General features: G+C 48.1%; 1 protein-coding gene and 1 pseudogene across 1 annotated transcript in view; both read left to right on the top strand.

Moving 5' to 3' along the window:
• Nucleotides 1-21,449, top strand: part of SPON1 (spondin 1) — a 310,921-nt gene that overhangs the window by 279,253 nt on the left and 10,219 nt on the right. The window contains exons 7-10 of the mRNA XM_068988301.1: nucleotides 10,791-10,855; nucleotides 19,055-19,256; nucleotides 20,207-20,347; nucleotides 21,016-21,091. Of these exons, the coding sequence (XP_068844402.1) occupies nucleotides 10,791-10,855; nucleotides 19,055-19,256; nucleotides 20,207-20,347; nucleotides 21,016-21,091 (484 nt within the window). The remainder of the gene's footprint in view (nucleotides 1-10,790; nucleotides 10,856-19,054; nucleotides 19,257-20,206; nucleotides 20,348-21,015; nucleotides 21,092-21,449) is intronic.
• LOC138093099 (pyruvate dehydrogenase E1 component subunit beta, mitochondrial-like) lies at nucleotides 7,410-8,464 on the top strand (annotated as a pseudogene).

Raw genomic sequence — 21,449 nt, 5'->3', positions numbered from 1 at the left:
TGATGCCTGTGGTAACAGAGGCACACAGAAGGCTGGCCTTTGCTTCAGGTCATGCCCGTCCATCAGGGTGATGCCCGTCCTCAGAGCTTACACCTGCCAGAGACAGGTGTGGGTACAAGGGCAGTGGGCAGGCCCAGGTGGCTCTCTGATGGGCCCTTCCTCTCCTGAGTCAGAAACACCAAGCTGCTTTCACAAAACCATCTTGCAGGAAAATTATTATCTCCAACAGGCATTATGCAATTTTCCCATCAGAATTACAGGCTGTGTTTGAAAAGAAATAAAAAGAAATTGAATTTGAAATGCTTCTGTGAAACCACATCACCTTCTTGCAGGTCTGTTAATGGGCTTCAGATACCTTCTCTGGCTTTGAAATAGCTAATCAGACAGTAGCTTATGACGGCAGCAGCTTCCGGGATGCAAGGTGGGCTCTCGGCACTTATAAACAGTCAGCCTAGGTCACTGGGGCGTCCATCTGAGGCAGACTCAGAGCCTTGCAGCTGACTGTGGGTCCTACGGAGGCCCTATCCCTTCCTCTTCCTTTTATTAGTGCCAGGTCTGTGGTTGGCACTCTCCACAGCTCACCCAGTGCCCACTAGCTCAGCACCCACGTCTGTTGGTGTCACTTTACTCAGCTCTAGCTCCGCACTGGGCCATAGAGTCCTGGGATTAAAAAAGACACCAGACACTGCCTAATCATAGCCTCTCATTCAAACAGCAAAGACTGGGACCTCCCTAGTGGCCCAGAGGTTAAGACTCCTCTTCCAATGCAGGGGATTGGGTTCAATCCCTGGTTGGGGAACTAAGGTCCCATTTGTCTTGTGCCCCTCAAAACCCAAAACAAAACAGAAACAATATTGTAACAGACTCAATGAAGACTTTAAAAGTGGTCCACATCAAAAAAAATCTTTAAAAAAGCAAAGATTGAGCATACTCTAAACACTGATAGTACAGCAGTGAGTGAGCAGAATAGACAAAGCCTTTGCCCATAGAAAATGCCTGTTCTAGTAGGGGAAGATCCATGATAAAAGGTAAGAAAGCGAAATACACGGGATACCGTGTGCGTTAAGTTGCTTCAGTTGTGCCAAACTCTTTGCAGCCCTATGGACTGTAGCCTGCCAGGCTCCTCTGTCCACGGGGATTCTGCAGGCAAGAATACTGGAGTTGCCATGGCCTCCTCTAGGGGATCTTAGTATACCAGATGGTAACAAATGTTATGGAGAAAAGACAATCAGATAAAGTGAGAGCAGTGTGCCAGGTTGAGGAAGGGGCAGGGAATTGCTATTTTGAACAGTGTGGTCAGCAGAGGCCTCACTGAGAAGGTGACATTTGAGCAAAGACATGAAGGAGACAGAGGAATGAGTGCTCTAGTATCTAAGAGGACATCTCCCCAGGCTCAGGGCACTGCAAGTGCTAGGCGTGTCTAGCATATCTGAGGAGATGTCCAGGTGGCTGAAGCAAAGTGAGCAAGAGGGGGAGTAATAAAAGAGGAAGCTGGTGAGGTAACAGGGGGGCAGAGCAGATCATGACGGGCCACGGGGGCCACGGCCGAGGTCCCCATTTCCTGTGCAACGTGATGCCATTAGAGGGTTTTGACCAGAAAAACGGCATGATGCAGCTACTGTGTGAAGAAGAGCCTGGAAGAGGGTGAGGGAAGAGGCAGAGAGACCAGCCAGGAAGCAGTTGCAACACATTTAATCCCAGCTAATGATGATGCCACGTGGCTTGGACCAAGATGGTGCCAGGGACACAGGGAGGTGCAGTCCGGCCCGTGCTCCAGCGATGGTGACACACAGTTATTGGCTCAACAATGCATTTTAGAAGTGCAGTTGACAGGTGTGCTGAAGGATCAGATGTGGAGTGAGAGAAGCATCAAGGTTGATAAACTAGAAGGATGGCTTTGGCATTCAATGCGATGTTTACAATGAGAAAAGCCAGATTTGGAGAGGAGCGCAGCTTTACTGGTGGCTCAGACGGTAAAGAATCTGTCTGCAATGCAAGAGACCTGGGTTTGCTGCCTGGGTGGGGAAGATCTCCTGGAGAAGGGAATGGCTACCCACTCCAGTATTCTTGCCTAGAGGAGCCCATGGACAGAGGAGTCTGGTGGGCTATTGTCCACGGGGTCACAGAAGAGCTGGACACAACTGAGTGACTACGCACACACACAGGTTTGAGGAGGGGAAGATCAGGAACTTGGTTTCAGACACACTGAATGTGAGATACCAATTCAACATCCAGATGAAAGTGTTAGGCAGCTGGTATACAAGCTGGAGTTCAGAGGCGGGGATGAGAGGAAGATGACAGTTTGGGAGTCTTCAGTATATACATAACTCATATTTTAAGGCATAGGACAAGAGAAATCACTAAGGCAGTGTGGCTAGAAAAGAGAAGAGCACAGAGAGCTTGAGGCCGGGGACACTTCAGTGTTTGCAGAAAGATGAAGAGGGTCAGCACAGGAGGCTGAGAAGGAACGAGCTGAGGAGAAAATGAGGAGCCAGCAGGCGCTAGACCAGAACCTGTTTCAAGGCAGAGGGAGTGAGCAGCTGTGTCAGATGGTCACGGAAGCTACAAGCTGGGCACTGACCTTTGGCAGGGAGAGAGGCGAGTCTCACTCACTTCCTGTGAGAAAGGGGGACCACTTGCCTGCCTTCCTCAGAGGACTATGGTACAGCCCACAGGAGACCACAGGCAAACTGTAGAGCTCACTGAATGTGAGCTGTCTGTTTTTATTTATGACCCACTAAACCCAGAACCTGTTGAAATGATGGGAGGACGTGTTAGGCACAATTGATTTTAAAGATGCTTCTGGCTCCATTATCGCCTCATAAAAAGGCTCATTTCCTGCTGTTCCTCACGAGGACACTCAAGCAAGGATGAAAAAGTCCCCCTCAGAGGTGGAAGCCATCAGGACTGATATTTTTTATGGGTGGTTAGTGGAAATTCTGGGAAAGGGTAGAGGCAAATAATGGAACCAAACACTGCTCACTGAATCTTTACACAAGATGACAGGTGCTGCCCTTCCAGAGGGAATCGGGTGACCCTGTGCCTCACAGCAAGGGCTCTGTAGAGAAAACTATCAACCAGGGGCAGCCATGGTCTCACTGAAAAGCAAGCAGAAGTCGGGGGGCGGGGGGTAGCGTGGTGAGAGGGAGCTAGAGAGGAGGAATTGTGAGGGAAAGTGGAAAGAGTCTGAGCTTTGGAGTCAGGCATGTCTGTATAGGAACCACGATCGCTGGATGGTCTTTACAAGTCACTTGACCTCCCTGGCCCTCAGGTTCCTCATCTGCAGAAGGAAATGGTAGCGATTCCCAAAGGTCTTCCTAAGAAGCGAGCTGATATATGGGGAAACACATTTAGGGTCATTAGCTTCCCTTCCCTTTAGTAGCAGTGGTGTCTCTCCAACTCAAGGACCCTGTCCTCCCCCTTCTTTGCCAGAACCAGTTCTCAGGACAGCATTAACATGAACAGCATTGTGAAACTGTTTGAGAATCCTTCCCCCACCCCCTCCACCCTCACCCATGAGGCTGCAATTTTCAGAACTCAGGGTAGGTTAGGACATGCCCTGAAGGACAGCAGAAGCCCAGTGAGGGGTGAGGAGAGGGGAGAATGTGGGGGGCAAGAGGCAGGTGTGGGGCCTTTTCCAAGAGAGCCTCACCCTCCTGCCCCCTCCGCCTGCATTCACAGGCTGACAAACGTGGTCTCCAGAGTCAGGCTGAGGTTTGAACTCTAGACCTGCCATTGACTAACCTGTACCTAATTTGGCTGAAGAAATGTGTTTCTGAGGATTAAAAAGTATATACCTTCCTTGCAGATGCGTCCTAAGAATTTAAATGAGATACTGTGTGCTAAGTTGCTTCAGTCATGTCTGACTCTTTGCGACCCCATAGACAGACAGTAGCCTGCCGGGCTCCTCCGTCCATGGGTTTCTCCAGGCATGAATACTGGACTGGGTTGCCATTTCCTTCTCCAGGGAACAAGATACTAGATATCAGGTAATTAGCAAGGTGCCTGGCACCTAGAAACTAGGTTCCTGTGGTCATTGTGTGTTTCTACATGTTTCTGTTCATTCTGTTCATTCTGTCTATGATTATGGATTGCATCCCATTTCTCTTCTTGCTGATCTAGGGCAGGACCTGCGATGGTGAGGAAGCTTAGCTTTAGTGCTGTCCGGAGCATAGAGGGCCTTAGAATGAAGAAGCAGGTTGTAGTTCAGGACTGCGAGACAAAGGCAAAAGATAGGAGCCAGGAAGGTATAGGAACAAAGAGGAGGTGAAGAGTGATGCAGGTGGAGGTGACAGCCTCGCGTGTTACTGTGAGCATGGATGAGATGACCAAGCTTTCCTGCTTCCGGAGCTGGTTCTGGAGGGCATGGACGGTCAGTGTGGGGTAAGGCTTGTTTAGACAAATGGCCTTGGCCCCCCAGAGCCACGTTCTGCCTGTCTGCTCTGCTCAGACTTGACATTTCTTGATATCCATGTGATTTCTGCCTCTGACCTGTCCCAGACCTGTTTTCACACTGCACAAATCCCCCTTTCTCCAAACCTGACCTCAGCCCGTGGCCTGATTTAGGCTGTGTGATTCCCATTTGGTTCATGCAGATGGAAGTGTGAGTACAGCTGTAAGACCATCAGTATGTTTACAAAAGCAAAATGAAAGAACGCATCCCTGTGAAGGTGGATATGAGTACCCTGTCCTTTCTTGGAGGACTTTTATTTTAATTGGCATAGTTCTGGGAAAGTGCTAACATCATGCAGATGAGGTGTGAACTGTGAGTGCCCTGAAATACTTTGTTTGAAAACGCTCCTGTGGGAGATGGATAAGGGCTATAAGGATTCTTGAAAGATCCTTTCTGGGCCTTAGAGACTTGTTAAAGGAGTTTTTCATTTAAGTCTGAAGTTTGGGTTACTTGCTCTGAATTTAGGTCCTTCAGTCTTCAGAATGTAAAATACCTGGTCCCCCAGTGCCCCATCCAAGGCTCTCCCAGCTACACGAACCTTTAAATAAGGGACATTCTCCTGAGGCTTCGTGGCTTTGCAGCTGTCACTGAGTACGCCATCCTCTGTACTCAGGTGGTACAAATCGGTTCTACTACCAGTGTGGCCTAAATATGAATAAGAATAGGGACTTTTCTTGTGGTCCAGTGGCCAAGACTTCTCTCTACTAATGCAGGGGACGCAGGTTTGATCCCTGATCAGGGAACTAGATCCTGCATGTTGCAACTAAGACCCAGTGCAACCAAATAAGTAAAAATAAATATTTTTTATCTAAATAAAAAAAGAATAAGAATAGTAACTAGTACTGATGCTAATACAGGCATAGGATTAGCACATTACTTGAATTAGGTCATTTTGTCCCCATAATAACACTAGGCGGTAGATACACTGTTTAACTCAACATTTCAGAGATGAGAGAGCTAAAGGAAATCAGTCTCACTAAAGGACACAGAGCTAGTCATGGTGCCATCAGGGTTTGAATTCAGGTATAATAACTAGGGCTTATGTCCACAACCACGCTACTTTCCTGCCTGCTGGATTAGTAAAGATGAAAAAGATTGATCGTATCCAGTGTGCCCAAAGTTGTAAAAACCTTGGCGCACACATATACTTGAAGAAGTAACAGTTGGTACAGACATTTGGAGGACAGTTTGGTAGGTGCCACCAAAATTGTCAGTTTGCTTCGTTGTTGGATCATTCGTGGAAGTTTATGACATATAAAGAAAGAAATACATTCACAAGTGTTCAGTAGAGCATCATGTACAGAAACAAATATCCACCAATAATGCCAGTTAAATAAGAGAACATCCATGCTATAGAATTCTACACATACATCAAAAAAAAAAAATGGTGTGGCTTTGCTTTTCCACCGATTTACTAAGTATCCACAGCACTTGGATTTGGCTGTGAACAGGCCAGACTCTCTCCAATCCTGAAGAGCTTTGGTTCTTCTTTAAGAAAAATATTTAAGGACTTCCCTGGTGGCCCAGCAGCTAAGACTCTGCACTCCTGATGCAGGGAGCCCAGGTTTGAGCCCTGCTCAGGGAAATAGATCTCATACACCACAACTAAGACCAGGTGCAGCAAAATGAATAAATGAAATAAATATTTTTTTAAAAAAAGAAAGAAAAATGTTTAGTTTCTCAAATACATTTTTCCAAATGGTTCCTGTGCTCTTATTTCATTGGATAACACAATCAATCATGCAGAAGGTATGTAACCATAAGATGAAACAACAGACAGGAAGAAGCTATTCTAAGGCTTGCACACATGGACAACCATCCTTGGAGCCTCCGTGGCTCTAAATATGGAATGCCAGTACCATAAACAAACACTAACGGAGAGCCTCAACAATTTCTGAGTTATATACTACGAAGGCAAAATCAAGGTGTCATTAGTTGCAACTTGACAACCAGGGTTTCATTGTAATACAAGGTATGTCTGCAGGGCCAGCCAGCTAAACTAGCGCTCCCTTAACTCCACCCATGTTGACTTTTTTTAATTATTATTATTTTTATTTATTTGGTTGCACTGGGTCTTCCTTACTGCATGTGGGCTTTCTCTAGTTGTGGGGCGCAAGGGCTACTCATCGCTGCAGCGCGCAGGCTTCTCACTGCGGTGGCTTCTTGCGGCAGAGCACAGGCTACTGGAGTGAGGGCTTCAGCTGTGGTAGCTGGTGGCTCTAGAACACACAGGCTTAGCAGTCGTAGAGCATGGGCTTAGTTGCTCCGCAGCATGTGGGGTCTTCCCAGATCAGGGATCAAACCCAAGTCCCTGCACTGGCAGGCAGATTCTTATCCACTGCACGACCAGGAAAGTCCCTACTTTTTTTAGTAAAGTATTTCTTCAAGGGCAAAAGGACTCTCATCAGACAGTATCTCATAACTTGGATCTCGTGCTTGGATTTCTTTTTCTTAGTCTTGACCTGGCTTACCCTAATTTGAGGATCTCAAATGCTCTCAAAATCAACAAAAGGAAAGCTCAGATGCCATAGGTACCAACAAGGAAAGTTTTTCATGATATGATAGTAAGGGGAAAATGTAAAAATCATGGTGCAGAATGAGATTTCAATATGATGCAGTTTTTGTGGGAAAGGATGTATCTAATGTTTATGCACACACGCACACACACACATACACACGCATGCACGTTGTGCCTAAGTATAGTAAAAGATCTGGGATGATATGTACCACACTGTAACATTCTGGAGAGGGAGGTGGCAGAAGGCAGGATAGATGCTAGAGTGGAGTGCTCAGCATTTACACTGTGCTTCTGTGATGCTAAATTTTCCCACAAAAAGCGTGTATTATTCTGAAATTAAAAATCAAAGAAAAACCTGGATGATGCAGGCCGTGTAGGCAAAACTTGGGAATTAAGAAATCGCTGTGGATTCAGCAGCAGGTAGAGGACATGGTCAGGATGGCCATGGTTGCTGGGTTGGTGTGGAGACTCCTTGAGCAGGTCTCTGGTCTGCTAAGGAGGGGTTCCCCCAGAGCACACCGGCCACACTGCAGGTGACAGTTCATGAGGCTGGAAATCAAGGTATGGAGGAGGAGATGGAAAGAGCTGGGAAGGTATTTCTACTTGGGGAAGAAGTTGCCCTGTACGATGGGGTTAGTCAAGGCCTGTGGAAAAAATATGGAGATAAGAGGACCATAGATACTCCCGTATCAGAGTTGGGTTTTGCTGGAATTGCTGTAGGTGCAGTTCTGGCTGGGTTAAGGCCCACTTGTGAATTTATACCCTTTTATGCAAGCCATTTACCAGCTTATAAACTCAGCTACCAAGACCTATTACACGTCAGGAGGCCTTCAGCCGGTGCCCTTAGTCTTCAGGGAGCCCAGTGGCGCCCCAGCAAGCATAGCTGCCCAATACTCACAGTGCTTTGCTGCCTGGTATGAGCACTTCCCAGGCTTAAAGGTGGTCAGTCCCTGGAATTCAGAGGACACAAAAGGACTTATTAAATCTGCCATTCAGGGTAAGTCCAGTGGTGGTGCTGGAGGTGAACTGATATATAAAGTTCCTTTTGAACTTCCCCAGGAGCTCAGTCAAAAGATTATCTGATCCCTTTAGGAAAAGCCAAACTAGAAAGGCAGGGTACATGTGCAACCATAGTTTCTCATTCAAGACCTGTTAGCCACTGCTTAGAAGCTCACCAATGCTATCTACAGAGGGACTTGAATATGAGTTGATACGTTTGCAGACCATCAGACCAATGGACACTGAAACAATAGAAACCAATGTCGTGAAGAGCAGACACCTTGTTATTGTGGAAGGGGGCTGGTCACAGTTGGCAGTAGGAGCTTAAATCTGTGCCAGGATGATGGAGGGTCCTGGGTTCAATATCCTGGATGCTCCTACCGTTTATGTCACCGCCACTGATATCCCCGTGCCTTACACAGATTCTAGAAGACAACTCTGTACCTCAGGTTAAAGACTTCATATTTGCAATAAAGAAAACACTAAATATCTAGTTTGGACTTGAATTTCAGGTCATTGGGATTTACTTAAAATACTTGCTGACACTTCAGCTGGACTATCCTGTAAGACCTTCTGATTTGTAAAATTATCTCTAAAAGCAACAATGGATGTTTTTATACTGGGAAAAAGTTTAAATGTGTTTGTGGAAAAGCTCTCCACTCTTCTGCCTAAGTTCCATGCTCTTTTGGTCTGCTACAAGCAGCCAAGTTCTCTGAATAAGATTCACGTACAATTTTACCCTCTTGCTAGAAGGACAATGTTTAAATGTGGCAGAGTCCTGATGAAAGAGATATCCAAAAAAGGATAACTTAAATGTAAAAATAAAAGCATACAATCTACATTTACTGTTAGACTGTTTTGATGAGGAATAAAGGAATTCCTACTTTAAAAAAAAAAAAAAAAGGAAGTCAGCATGGAATTTGCGGGGAGCTGTTGCAGGGTTTAGGCAGGCAGTGAATGTGGTCAGTTTTGCCCCAATGTGGAGGATGGTCTGGGGAAAAGTAAGAAGACGCTGGAGCCAGGACAACCAGTGAGGAGAGACCATGGAAGGACTTAAGAGATGCTAAGGCTGTGGACACAGTGGATCTTGGAGCCTGGCAGCTGTGAAGGGGTGAGAGGTGGAGAGCTGCAGGCAGCTGGGGATGTGCTCAGTGGGGCTGCTGGAGAAATAGCCGTATTCTGGGGACAGCTAAAGAATTCAGTGTGGGACACGTATGAGCTGAGCACAGGAAACCTCAACCACGGGGTCCAGCTTGGGCCTTCAGGAGACAGGTCACCTCTCACACGTGACTTCATGTCGGGCAGTTTCCCTTGATCACTCAGTACATGTGTCTTAGGAGTGAGTGAGGGATACAGTGTCAACAAATAAAACAATCTCCCAGGAGAAGTGTCACACACTCTGTTGGAACTTGGAAATGCTCTCCCGGCAGACCTGTGAGTGTGGGCATGTTTATGTATTCACAGAGTGTTTCTTTTGACCGAAAGGGGGGACCCCCCACCAGGGAAGCTTGAGCTCGGAGTAGGCTTTGAGCTTCTGGGGAGAGGGGGTACCCTGGGGGCCTCACCCACCCAGTGGGTGCCCAAGCCAAGCTGAGTTACTGTCCCCTCTAAGGCATCTTCCACTCCCCCATCCTTCCCTGGCTATAGACTAGGTGCTCCAAACCAGAGGCTGTTTATAATCTTTGGGCCTAAGCCTGGAGGCACCTCTGACCTCCTCATTGTATATAGTTCCCTCAGGGCTGTGGGATTTTCTGGGCAAGGTACCCACCAACTAAGGAGAAGTTCACCAATTCATCCCAAATACGTGCTAGGTACCTACTGCCAGGAACAACTCCAAGGACTGAGGCAGAGCTGTGGGCCAGTGCAGCCAGTCTCCACCCTCCTGAAACTCAGAGACCGTTCAGTCGGCATCAAAGCTCTTCCTGCCCCTGCCGGTGACATTCTGGGCTTTCCTGTGGAGCATGGACAGTGCTGTCTGACCACTGCTGGGCCCAGGCCAGGGGAAGGCAGGCTCTGGGATCAGCTGAATCTGCTCTGAGGAAACCCCCACCAGAGCTGAACTTGAGCACCTGTGGAAGCTTATACTTTGAAAAGCATATGGAAACCCTCAGCCCCAATGTGTTATTGAGAATAAAATCCCAAACCAACCTCAAAGTGAAGCTAAGCAAGATTAACAACATTCTGATTTTTCTCCCTCATGTTGGTGATTAAGGCTCTCCTTCCCAATGTTTATTAGATTCTTCTTCAAAAAATTCTCTTAGGTTCTCAAGCTTTAAGGGTGCCCTACACACTGCCCAAAGCAAAATAGAGCAGGATAACATGAGTGGCCCAGGAGTGTGGGGCTCAGGTTTCCGTTGCCCTCCTTGTCCAAGGGAGCCTGATCCAGTGTGAGTAGTCTCGACGGCAGGGGAGGCCATGGGGGCGATGCTCCTCGGGGTTAGGTGTGGCTGGAGCAGACCCGCCAGTGCCTGGATGCCGAGAGGATGGGCTGCCCTCCAGTTTGGACACAGTCCGGCCATCCCCGCCAGAGGGCAGGTCAGAGCCTGGCTCCCAAGGGGAAGGGTCTGAGATGGAAACCTCAGGTGTGGTTCAGTGGGCCCATTGGTGTTCAGCACACACCAGGTACCCTGGACACAGCCCCTCCTCACAAGACTGCCGAGACTCCAGGGTGCCCCCACCCTGGGGCAGGCTGTCTCCACACCTGGGTAGGTAGCCTCTGCAGCAGGTAAGGGTGTGGGGTGGACAATGTCACCATGTCAAAGCCGTCTTATTCCCTGAGCCCAGCTCTCCTCACTAAATACCTGTGGTCCTTCTTTACAGAGCGACGAGGTCCTCACTGTCATCAAAGCCAAAGCTCAGTGGCCAGCCTGGCAGCCTCTCAACGTGTAAGTAGCAACGCCCTGTCCAGGCCCCGTCCTGGCCTGTATGTGGAGCCGCCCACCTACTGGCCACCACATGCCGGTCACGTCGTACAAGTCGGTACTGCCTCTTAGGTGAGGTGCACTGCCCACTGCCCGTGGGTAGAGTATCAAGTATTTCCACTCCTCGGGGAATGCGGGCTTGGTATCTGTGTCCCCCGTGGCTTGAACATCAGAGTACCCAGACATTGGAGGTGTCAAGAACACGGTTAACTATAAGACATCAGGGGGAGAATTCTGCACTGAGATATAAAATTGAGGGTCACCAAGGCGTGGGAAACAATCAACACCAAGGACGTGGATGCCAGAGAGAGCCAGAGAATGAGAGTCCAGGGCTTGGAACGGAGTCCCAAGAGAGCTCTAACATTTAATGCTGAGGAGGACTTGCCTGCAAAGGAAGCAAAAACAGGGTAGCAAGGAGATTAGGGAAGGAAGCTCGGGATCAGGGAAACCGAGGAAAGAAAGCATTCACAGAGAGAGCGGGGAAGTCCCCGGTGGTACAGTGGTTAGGACTCTACGTTTTCACTGCCAAGGGCGAGGGTTCATCCTCTGGTTGGGGAACTAAGATCCTGCAAGCCTTGCAGTGTGGCCAAGCAAAGAAAAAAAAAGAGAGAGAGAGAGTGACCAGCTGTGTCCAGTGTAGCTGAGATCAAAGAAGGTTGGAGCTGCACAATGCCCATTGGATTCATCAACATCATCAGTGACCTTACTGGGAATCCTTTCTGCTGAGTAACGGGGAGAGGGGACACAGCCTGGAACAGGGTGAAATGTGAACAGAAGGTGAGGTTATGGAATTAGTGAGTGCAGACAGCTCTTCTGCGAAGTTTGCTGTGAAAGAAGAGAGACTGGGCAGGAGATCCAGGAGGATGAAAGAATCGATGGAGCTTTTTTCTTTTTTTTTTTTAAGATAGAGGAGACTTATTGAAAACTTGAAAAAAATATTTGGGGGCACCTTCTCACCCTTCACCCACCCCTCAGACTTCCTGGGACCCTTGTGAAACAGGATTGATCCATGGCAAACGCCGATTTCCCAAACTCCCAAATCTTCTGCCCTCGTGCTACCAGCTTAAGGGAAAGGAATTTTCCTTTGGTTTTCCCATACCCTAGTCTCCCCTTTCCTCTTCCAAATCTCATTAGGAAGTCAAATTAGGAAGCCTACATGCAGCCAAGTTTTGCTTTGCAGAAACAGCCCTGCCCCTCCTTGGGAGCCTGCTCGATTGAGATTAATGGGATTCCAGCCTCCCTCGGGCCGGTGGAAAGCCAGGCTGACCTACTTTGTGAGGTCCTGCCCGGCGAAACTGACTTGTTTTACAATGATCTTCATCTTTATCCCCAGGACCACTTCTCAAAGGACAGCCATGAATGAACAAATTAGCTGCTGACTTGTTTAGCTCAATAAATCAAGCTGCAGCTCCAACAGCCCAGAGCACAGGTAGAGACCAGAAAGACAAATTCTGAGCAAAACGCACATCCTTCATGAGTTCCTCCAGTACCAGAGTAGAAAATGCCCAGCTTTCCTACAAATCAGTGCTGAATTTTCACCACCCAGTTCTTCCAGTGTAATCTGTTAGGAATTACTGAATCTTTTAAAAATAATTTTTATTCCCTTTCTTATAATGTATCCTATAAAATCATCTCCTTAATTATTCCCAGCCATTCTGTTTAATTAACATGTGTTTAATCAGATTTGTTTGTGAGAAAAATGAGAGGTTAAATAGAGACATAGTCATCACCCTTTCCAAAAATCATGCCTCTGGAGGGTCTGTGCTCCCTTACTCGTTTCAGTCATGGTTCCCAGGGGGCCAGACGCATCTCTCTCTCTCTCTCTCAAATCAGAGCTAGAAGTTTCAGAGCCCTCCAGTCTCCTGGAGAACCCGCCCAAGTCCACTAATTTCCTCAGGATTGTAAAAAAAAGACTGGCGTTGAACCTGAGAAGCCAACAGTAGATCTAAATGGGCCAGATGGACCTGGAGCCCTGGATGCCTCCAGGTTATATACAGTTTTCCAGGGTAGAAACTTCAGGGAAACAGTTCTCCACCCACACAGAACTTCAACTTAGTGAATGACTCTGGCGCCCCCTAGTGTCAAGATTGAGTTTCTGCAACTTTGAAAGCTCTGTATTGGAGATTATTTGAAATGAACAGAAGGGACAAAATGCGACTTGAGTCTCACTGACGGTTGTTGTTCAGTCGCTAAGTCTGGTCCGACTCTGCGACCCCATGGACTGCAGCACCCCAGGATCCTCTGTCCTTCACTATCTCCTGGAGTTTGTGCAAATTCATGCCCATTGAGTTGGTGATGCTAACTATCTCATGCTCTGCCGCTCCGTTCTCCTTTTGCCTTCAGTCTTTCCTAGCACCACGGTCTTTTCCAATAAGTCAGCTCTTTGCATCAGGTGGCCAAGTATCGAAGCTTCAGCTTCAGCAACAATCCTTCCAATGAATATTCAAGGTTGATTTCCTTTAGGATTGACTGGTTTGTTCTCCTTGCAATCCAAGGGACTCTCAAGAGTCTTCTCCAGCACCACAGTTCGAAAGCATCAATTCTTCAGCGAGAGTCTAACTGATACAGATCTGTAACTTAGATTGGTATAGTAAGTCTAGATTGCTATAGAAAGACCATAACAATCCTTAATTGCCTCTTTTCTTTCGTCGTGTTTTTGAAAGTTTTGTTTAGAAAAGCCGAATGAGAAGGAAATCCACATTTACCAAGTCATAGTATAATGCCAGGCATGATGATAAGCAGTTTCCTCACTAAAAGCCCTGGGGTGGGTCTGAGGATGCTCCCATTTTGCAGATTAGTAACTGCAAAGGGAGGTGAAGTCAAAGCTGCTGCCACTTCCAGCGGTTTCTTCCAGTCCCCTTTGTCCCCCCCCACCCACACCACGCTGCCTCTCTGAATGTAAAAAGACAAAACGTATCTCCATGCCTTCATTTTGTTTTCATTTTTCTGGTATGAATTATCCGTGTATAACTTTCGTTCACTATCAGAATCGTCAGGTTTTGCTTTTGCAGATTTAGACTAGCTCTGTAGATGCTGTGCTCATGCTCAGTGGCTCAGCCCTGTCTGACTCTGTGCGACCCCAGAGACTGTAGCCCACCAGGCTCCTCTGTCCATGGGACTCTCCAGGCAAGAACACTGGAGTGGGTTGCCATTCCCCTGTCCAGGGCGCCTTCCCGACCCCGGGATCAAACCCACATCTCCTGCATTGGCAGGCAGGTTCTTTACCATTGCACCACCTGGGGAGTCTGTCCGTACTATAGATATTAATATTTGTCAGTCACACTAGAGGGAGACACCTTTTGCCAGCACATCATTCTTCCGTTCTATTTCAACATTGTTGTTTCCATTATGCAGATGTTTTTGGTTGGTATATTATTCAATTACTTTTGTGATTGCTTTTATAGTTTCAAAGCTGAAAAAATTAATGTTTCTCTAACAGATCAGAACACTTGACTTCTTTCCTATGATCTGGTTGTTTTCTAGCCCTGAGTTTTTGTTGATTGGGGGAATTTGACGTGTGTGATATTAGATGTGACTCCTATATATTTTTAAACTGCAATTACAGTATCCCAACCCCACTTGCTGCACGATCTTTCCTCTGCCTCAGAGTCCTTATCTAAAGATTCTGGACTCCTCACTCTGGGCCACTGATTTATATCTTTGTTTTTCTATTTTCTATTTAGATTTCATTTATTTTTGGCTGCACTGTGTCTTTGTCGCTGCATGCAGGCTTTCTCTGTGCGCAGTGTGCAGGCTTCTCACTGTGGGGGCTTCTCTTGTTACGGAGAACAGGCTCTCGGGTCCACAGGCTCTGTAGTTGTGGCACAGAGGCATGAGGAATCTTCCCAGAACAGAGATCGAACTTGGGCCCCTTACACTGGCAGGTAGATTCTTAACCACTGGACCACCAGGGAAGTCTTTCTTATCCTGAATATTATACCATTTTAATTATCATGCTTTATAATATATTCTGATACATAGTATGGCCAGGGCAACTCTCTTTGCCAGAAAAGTGATAAAAATGTAAATCCCAGGTAGAAAAAATAAGATCAAATTAACAAAACACTATGTAGGGCTTCCCTGGTGGCTCAGAGGTTAAAGCGTCTGCCTGCAATGCAGGAGACCTGGGTTCAATCCCTGGGTCAGGACGATCCCCTGGAGAAGGAAATGGCACCCCACTCCAGTACTCTTGCCTGGAGAATCCCATGGACGGAGGAGCCTGGTGGGCTACAGTCCATGGGGTCACAAAGAGTCGGACATGACTGAGCAACTTCACTTTCACTTTCATGTATGGGAAGACATGGAATGTAAGAAAAGATGAATAAGAATTTTTATTATGAATTAAAGAATTCCGATCATATCTAACATTTCCTAAAGAAAATTCACATATATTTTTTATCATTTCCTTATTTTAAACAGCATTTTTAATTATAAAAGTAATAAATACTTTGAGGTAATTTTAAAATTAGACCTGAAGGCCAAAGCAAGTGCAAGAGCTCTATTTTCATTTCCTAGATTAACTCATTTATTTCAAAAACCATTTGAGGAGAACCTACTACATGCTGAGGTCTAGACCAGCCCCTGGGATACAGCCATAAACAGGACAAAAAATGGTCCTTACTCTTTTGGAACCTAACAGGACAGAGAGAAATTAAAGAAGAAACTCCAAGGAAAGAGTGAGTTCAACATGCTCTGGGCAGGTACACCAGGGGTTCTAAGCAATTCGAAGTGGAGACAGGAAACATTTCCTCCAGAGCATGTCATGTAAGCAAGATGTAACTGAAAATATTAGAAAACCATTCCCAGACTTTTAGACATTCAAATTTACCATATTACTCAATTACCATATTACCGGGTGTTTCGTGCAGGGATTGGTTGCCCCAGAACTTCCTATCCCTTGAAACTTACCAAGGCTTGGAGGATACCTCACTCAGGTACAGATCTGGCCAAAATGCACTAGCAGAAATGATTTGTATACACCTTGTACAACACAGAATGTTCTCAGATGGTTACCTCCTTCAGCTGGGCAGAGTATCAGGGTGGTGTGTCAGGTGAGGTTTGGTTTGTGCTGGTTTGGTTTCTCCACCTCTGGATTTCTGGGCAGAGCTGTTTTGGTCCTCTTGGGCTGTCATGATGTAGTGTCATCCATGGGGTACAGGACATGAAAGAATCACCTGATCCACAATCACATGCTCAGGGAGATGGGAAGGTAACAGGTGTAGTGGTTGGTCACTATGAAAATGGAAGAGGAGCCTTCCTCCGAGGCACTGCTGGACTCCCAAGGGGTCAAGATCCAAGCAGTCCCACTCTGCCCACATGCCCATGCTCTCTGCCAGGCAGACCCCAGACCATGTGCTTTTAACCCCTAAGTGAGCAATACCACACCTCCCCTGACTGCAATTCTTGTAGGTACCAAGTCTTCAAAGAAGCTGCTCAAAGCAGTGACCTACATGCCAGAAAATGCATGCATGGGAAAAGGGAACGAGGTCCCGCAATTTGTGCCTGAATAGCAGGCTATGTAAGTGGGGCCTTCTGCTGCAGCTAAGTCACTTCAGTCGTGTCCGACTCTGTGTGACCCCATAGATGGCAGCCCACCAGGCACCCCCGTCCCTGGAATTCTCCAGGCAAGAACACTGGAGTGGGTTGCCATTTCCTTCTCCAATGCATGAAAGTGAAAAGTGAAAGTGAAGTCGCTCAGTCGTGTCCGACTCTTGGCGACCCCATGGACTGCAGCCCACCAGGCTCCTCCGTCCATGGGATTTTCCAGGCAAGAGTAGTGGAGTGGGCTGCCATTGCCTTCTCCAAGTGGGGCCTTCAGCGGTCTATAAAGGCTTCCTAACATAGCATCTCCTTTGAGGTGGCAGATGGGTGGTGTCACATGAGGAAACCAAGGCTGGAAGAGTGTGTGAGCTAACCTAGTAAGTAGCGGAGCTCATCATCACACATCCACCTGTTCAGCTGGCCCACCGGACACCTGGGACTGGGATTCCTGCCTGCAGGGGTTCCTAGTCTCATGGGGGTGAGCAAACAGTGTGGACAGGCTCACAACCAAAGGGCACAGCTGAGACCCACACAGAGAGTGTGGAAATACAGACCAAGGGTACCGGCCTCAGTGCAGGGGATCAGAACAGCTCCCGGAAGAGGTGGCTCAGAACCTGAGGCCTGGGAGGTGAGCAGACCGGCGAGTCTCAGATCCGAGGCATATTAGAGTCATTGAGAGGATTATTAAAACGCAACGCTGGGTCCTACCCTCCCCCTCCCCAGAGTCTCTAAGTAAATCTGGGGTGAGGCCCAGTTAGTTGCATTTCCAACAAGTTCCAATGCCGACGCTGCTGGTCCCAGGCCACACTCTGAGGAGGAGGTCCTCCTCCACCGAGGAGGAGCTTTCCCAGCGGAGGCAAGGGCACGTGGGACCTGATGCCAAAGCCAGGCTGAGGCCAGGTTCTTCCTCCACTCGGGTGCCTGCCCTCAACCTAGACTGGCATCAGGCTAAAATGTGAAGCGCATTCAGGAAGGCCTCCCTCCCCTGGCCTCTATTTTCTGATCTCCATCTGACCCTTCAATGCTGCTTCACTCAGTAACATTTTGCCAGGTGCCAGGCACTGAGCTAAGGACCGGATGTGTCTTCTCATTAAACACTCACAATAACCCTTTGGGGTAGATGTTAGGGGGAATCCCCATTCTACAGATTGGGACACTGAGGCATAGAAAGGTTTGGTCATTTCAAGGATGCACAGCTCTAAGAGGTGGTGTAGGATGTGCACCCAGGTCTCCCGCCTGCTCTGCTCATGGTCTGATCCCATCTGGCCTGCCCAAGGGACCCAGTTCCACTAAGCCCAGCCAGGCCTGGAGTCATCGCTTTCAGGGGCCAGGTGAGAGCAGCCAGACACAGCTGGTCCCAAACACAGCAGCAGAGGGATGCCACAAAGAGCTGCCAGCCAGACCTAATAGACAAGCTGGTCCCCAGCCAAGGATTCCCCACGATCAGCAGCCTGGGAGGCGAGGGAGAGTCAGGCAGAGCTGCCTTCACACCACAGCCTCACCAGCTGCGTCTCTGAAGTCTTTAACTTCTGTATGCTTTCTTTTCTACAAAATGAAATAATAAATTCCAACCCCACAGGAGTGTCATGAGGGGAAAATAAAGTAGCGCAGCTGTGCCACCGAGTGTGTGCGGAGCGAGCACAGCTCTCCCACCACGCTTCTTGGTCTCAGCCAGCTCTGGCCACTCCTAGGACCCCTTCTTGGGAACATGAGGGGATGGTGGTTGAAGAACTGCCTCTCATAGCTGGGGGGTCGTCAGCCAAAAGTCTTTGGCTCTATAACTGGGTCCTCGCTCACCCACTGGAGGAAACGGCCTGGGGACCAGCTGTGAGGTGATGGGTGAGCTCTGGTGCCAGGGCAGCGCCCTACTCTAAGCAGCCTCTGGAGGGCAATGAGGCAGCAGGCTGGGGAGATGTCCCCCTGATAGCACAATGTAGCTCTAGAGAGTGAAAGTGGAGGGAACTTAGAAACTGATGATGAAAAGAACACGGACCTTGAACTGAGACTGTCTTAGGCTATGGTCTCCGTTCTGCACTTTGCGACTTTGGACAGGTCACATAACAGAACCCTCTGAGCCTCAGCTCTCCCATCCATAGGTTGGCGTCAACAATCCTTACCGCAGGTCTGCTCTGAGGCATCACTGAGAATGTAAAGGAACAGCTTAGGGCACCATTATGCAGTTTTTATCTGTCACGTTCATCTCACATCCAGTGCAGCTGGGAGCACAGGCAGCTTATAGAATTTGTTCATTCGTTTATTCAGTAACATTGGTTGAGCACCTACACTGTGCCAGGCACTGGAAATAAAGCCAGAAAGACAGAATCCCTGCTATCCCAGAGCTTATACTCCAAAAAGGAATGACAGTCAATAAACAGTTTAATAAGAAAATAAAACAGTAGTTAAGTGCTGAAGACACATTAAAACTGGATAGGGCGGCAGCATATGGCTCCCTCCAAGCATGGCCAATGGATGGGCTGGGAGAGAGAAACCAGCCATGGCCAAAGGTGGAGACCAAGAGTCCCCTTCTCTCCCTCTCATCCTTTTGCCATTGTCTGCCTAGAGGCCCCTCAGAGCGTGCACCCCCAGGGCCCCAAAAGTGATGGTCTCCGTATTTGTTTCCAGGAGAGCAGCACCCTCGGCTGAATTTTCAGTGGACAGGACGCGCCACTTGATGTCCTTCCTGACCATGATGGGCCCCAGCCCCGACTGGAACGTGGGCCTGTCCGCAGAGGATCTGTGCACCAAAGAGTGTGGCTGGGTCCAGAAGGTGGTGCAGGACCTGATTCCCTGGGATGCGGGCACCGACAGCGGGGTGACCTACGAGGTGTGTGTGTGTCTGGAGTGGCGAGTGGCAGGCCTCCCTGCCCAGGCCTGTTCTGGGGGCCCTGGCCTCAGGGGTGAGGCTGGCTCAGGCTCTGAGCCAGATGAACTTGCAGTCCAGCAGGGGAGCCCCGCAGGGTCCCATCATCATGTACTCACAAGCTGTGTGACAGGGGCTCTGGGGAGTGCCTGTCCAGACGGTCAGGAGAGCACGGGGAGGGGGTCTGCTAAAGAGAGGTTCAGAGATAAGCAAAGAAACGGCAGGCAAAAGGCACAGAGGCTGAGAGAGAGAGAGAAGAGGGAACAGAAGGAAGATGATGTTCGTTAAGCTGGACCAGATTCCCAAGGCTTCCAGACAGCCAGGCTGAGGAGTTTGGATTCTTCTGTGATTGTCAATATTTTTCAGATATGGCCAGGACACCAACTGCATCAAAATCTGGAGCCATCAGAAAACTAGGGGTAGAACAATCTAGAACAGATGTTGGTAAACTGTGGTTTGGAACCAAACCTGGAGCTTTGGAATCTGGCCTCACACATTTCCATCCCGTGTTATCTGGGGCTGCTTTCTCACTACAACAACTGAGTTGACTCCTTGCAACAGACACGGCGTGACCCGTGAAGCCTAAAATATTTACCACCTGACCCTCTGCAGACAAACATTCACCAACGCCTGGTCTAGTAGGAAGAACTCTGGATTCAGGCCAACCTGGTTCAGCTATATCCTAGCTGGAAATGGCTCTCTTAAACTTGGCATCTTCATCTAGGATTAATCCTACTGTGCACACAGGAGAATTTGAAAGTATAGACCTACAAATGTCCATGCCTAACACACAGCATGAACCAAATTCTATAAATAACAGTTGTACTTGTTAAGTTCCTGTCAAGGTTTTTGTTCTGATCATATATCAAATTGTTAATTTCCCACTCTGTATCTGTGTATTTTTTCCATCGCAGTCACCCAACAAGCCTACAATTCCCCAGGAGAAAATCCGACCCCTGACCAGTCTGGACCATCCTCAAAGTCCTTTTTATGATCCAGAGGGTGGATCCATCACTCAAGTAGCCAGAGTTGTCATCGAGAGAATTGCTCGGAAGGTACTGGGTTACAGCTCACCCTGGCACAGACCCTTCCCATCAGGAGACTGGACCCCTTTCTGCTCTAGAATCATGGGATCCCTGGTATATTTAGGATGTGGAATTCTGGGGCCTCTCAGAGTTTCTAGACACAATTATCCCTATGATATAAATAAGCAAAATGAACATGGAGGAATGATGTGATGCTCAACCAAATGATTTGCTCCAGGTAACTAGGCTTCATGGTAAGTGCCACAATCGATTACTAATGTCTGCCATGGGCTTCCCCGGTGGCTCAGTCGGTAAAGAATCCGCCTGCAATGCGGGAGGCGTGGGTTCAATCCTTGGGTTGAGAAGATTCCCCTGGAGGAGGGCATGGCAACCCATCCCACTGTTTTTTGCCTGGAGAATCCCTGTGGACAGAGGAGCCTGGTGAGCTATAATCCAAAGGGTCGCAGAGTCAGACACGACTGAGCGACTAAGCACAGCACACAGCCATGGGTCAGGAAGTGGGAAGTGGTGGCTTTACTGCCATTTCTTCTTTCAGTCTGATTGTAAGTTGGCCCACGACTCTGCCACAGCCTAGGGTGCGTGCACAGGGTGGGCATTCAATTTTATATCCCCCCTCATCTTTCTCCCGTACAGTCCACTCTCTAATGAGGGCCCTCCAACTAAAATTCCTTTTGCAGGGGGAACAGTGCAATATTGTGCCCGACAATGTCGATGATATTGTAGCCGACCTGGCTCCAGAAGAGAAAGATGAAGGTAAGCTGCCTCCCTTTATTGCAGGTGGCAACATACATTGGGAATAAAAGATAAACTATCTTTGGGGAAAGCAATTTGCTAACATGTTTTAAAAGCCACAGCAGAACCCTTTGACTTGATGATCCCTGTTTTAAGACAGATTTTTGCTTGGGAGATAATCAAAGTAAGGCCAAGGCTAGGCACAAAGTATCAGGGAAACGGTGAAGGCTTGACACTGGAATATGTATTCAACAGTATCAGGCCTTTAAAGTGTCATGTAAATGGCATCCTCATCGGCTTCATGGGACTCAGATGACTCTCCACTATGATTCTCACACTAGCCTGTGAGGCAGGAGTGGGTGCAGTCACTTCTGCAGCA

The sequence above is a fragment of the Capricornis sumatraensis genome, chromosome 16 (assembly GCF_032405125.1).
Source record: "Capricornis sumatraensis isolate serow.1 chromosome 16, serow.2, whole genome shotgun sequence".
In the NCBI taxonomy this organism is placed as follows: Eukaryota; Metazoa; Chordata; class Mammalia; order Artiodactyla; family Bovidae; genus Capricornis; species Capricornis sumatraensis.
The sequence above is the reverse complement of the archived record's forward strand: the minus strand, read 5'-3'. Positions and strand labels throughout refer to the sequence as shown.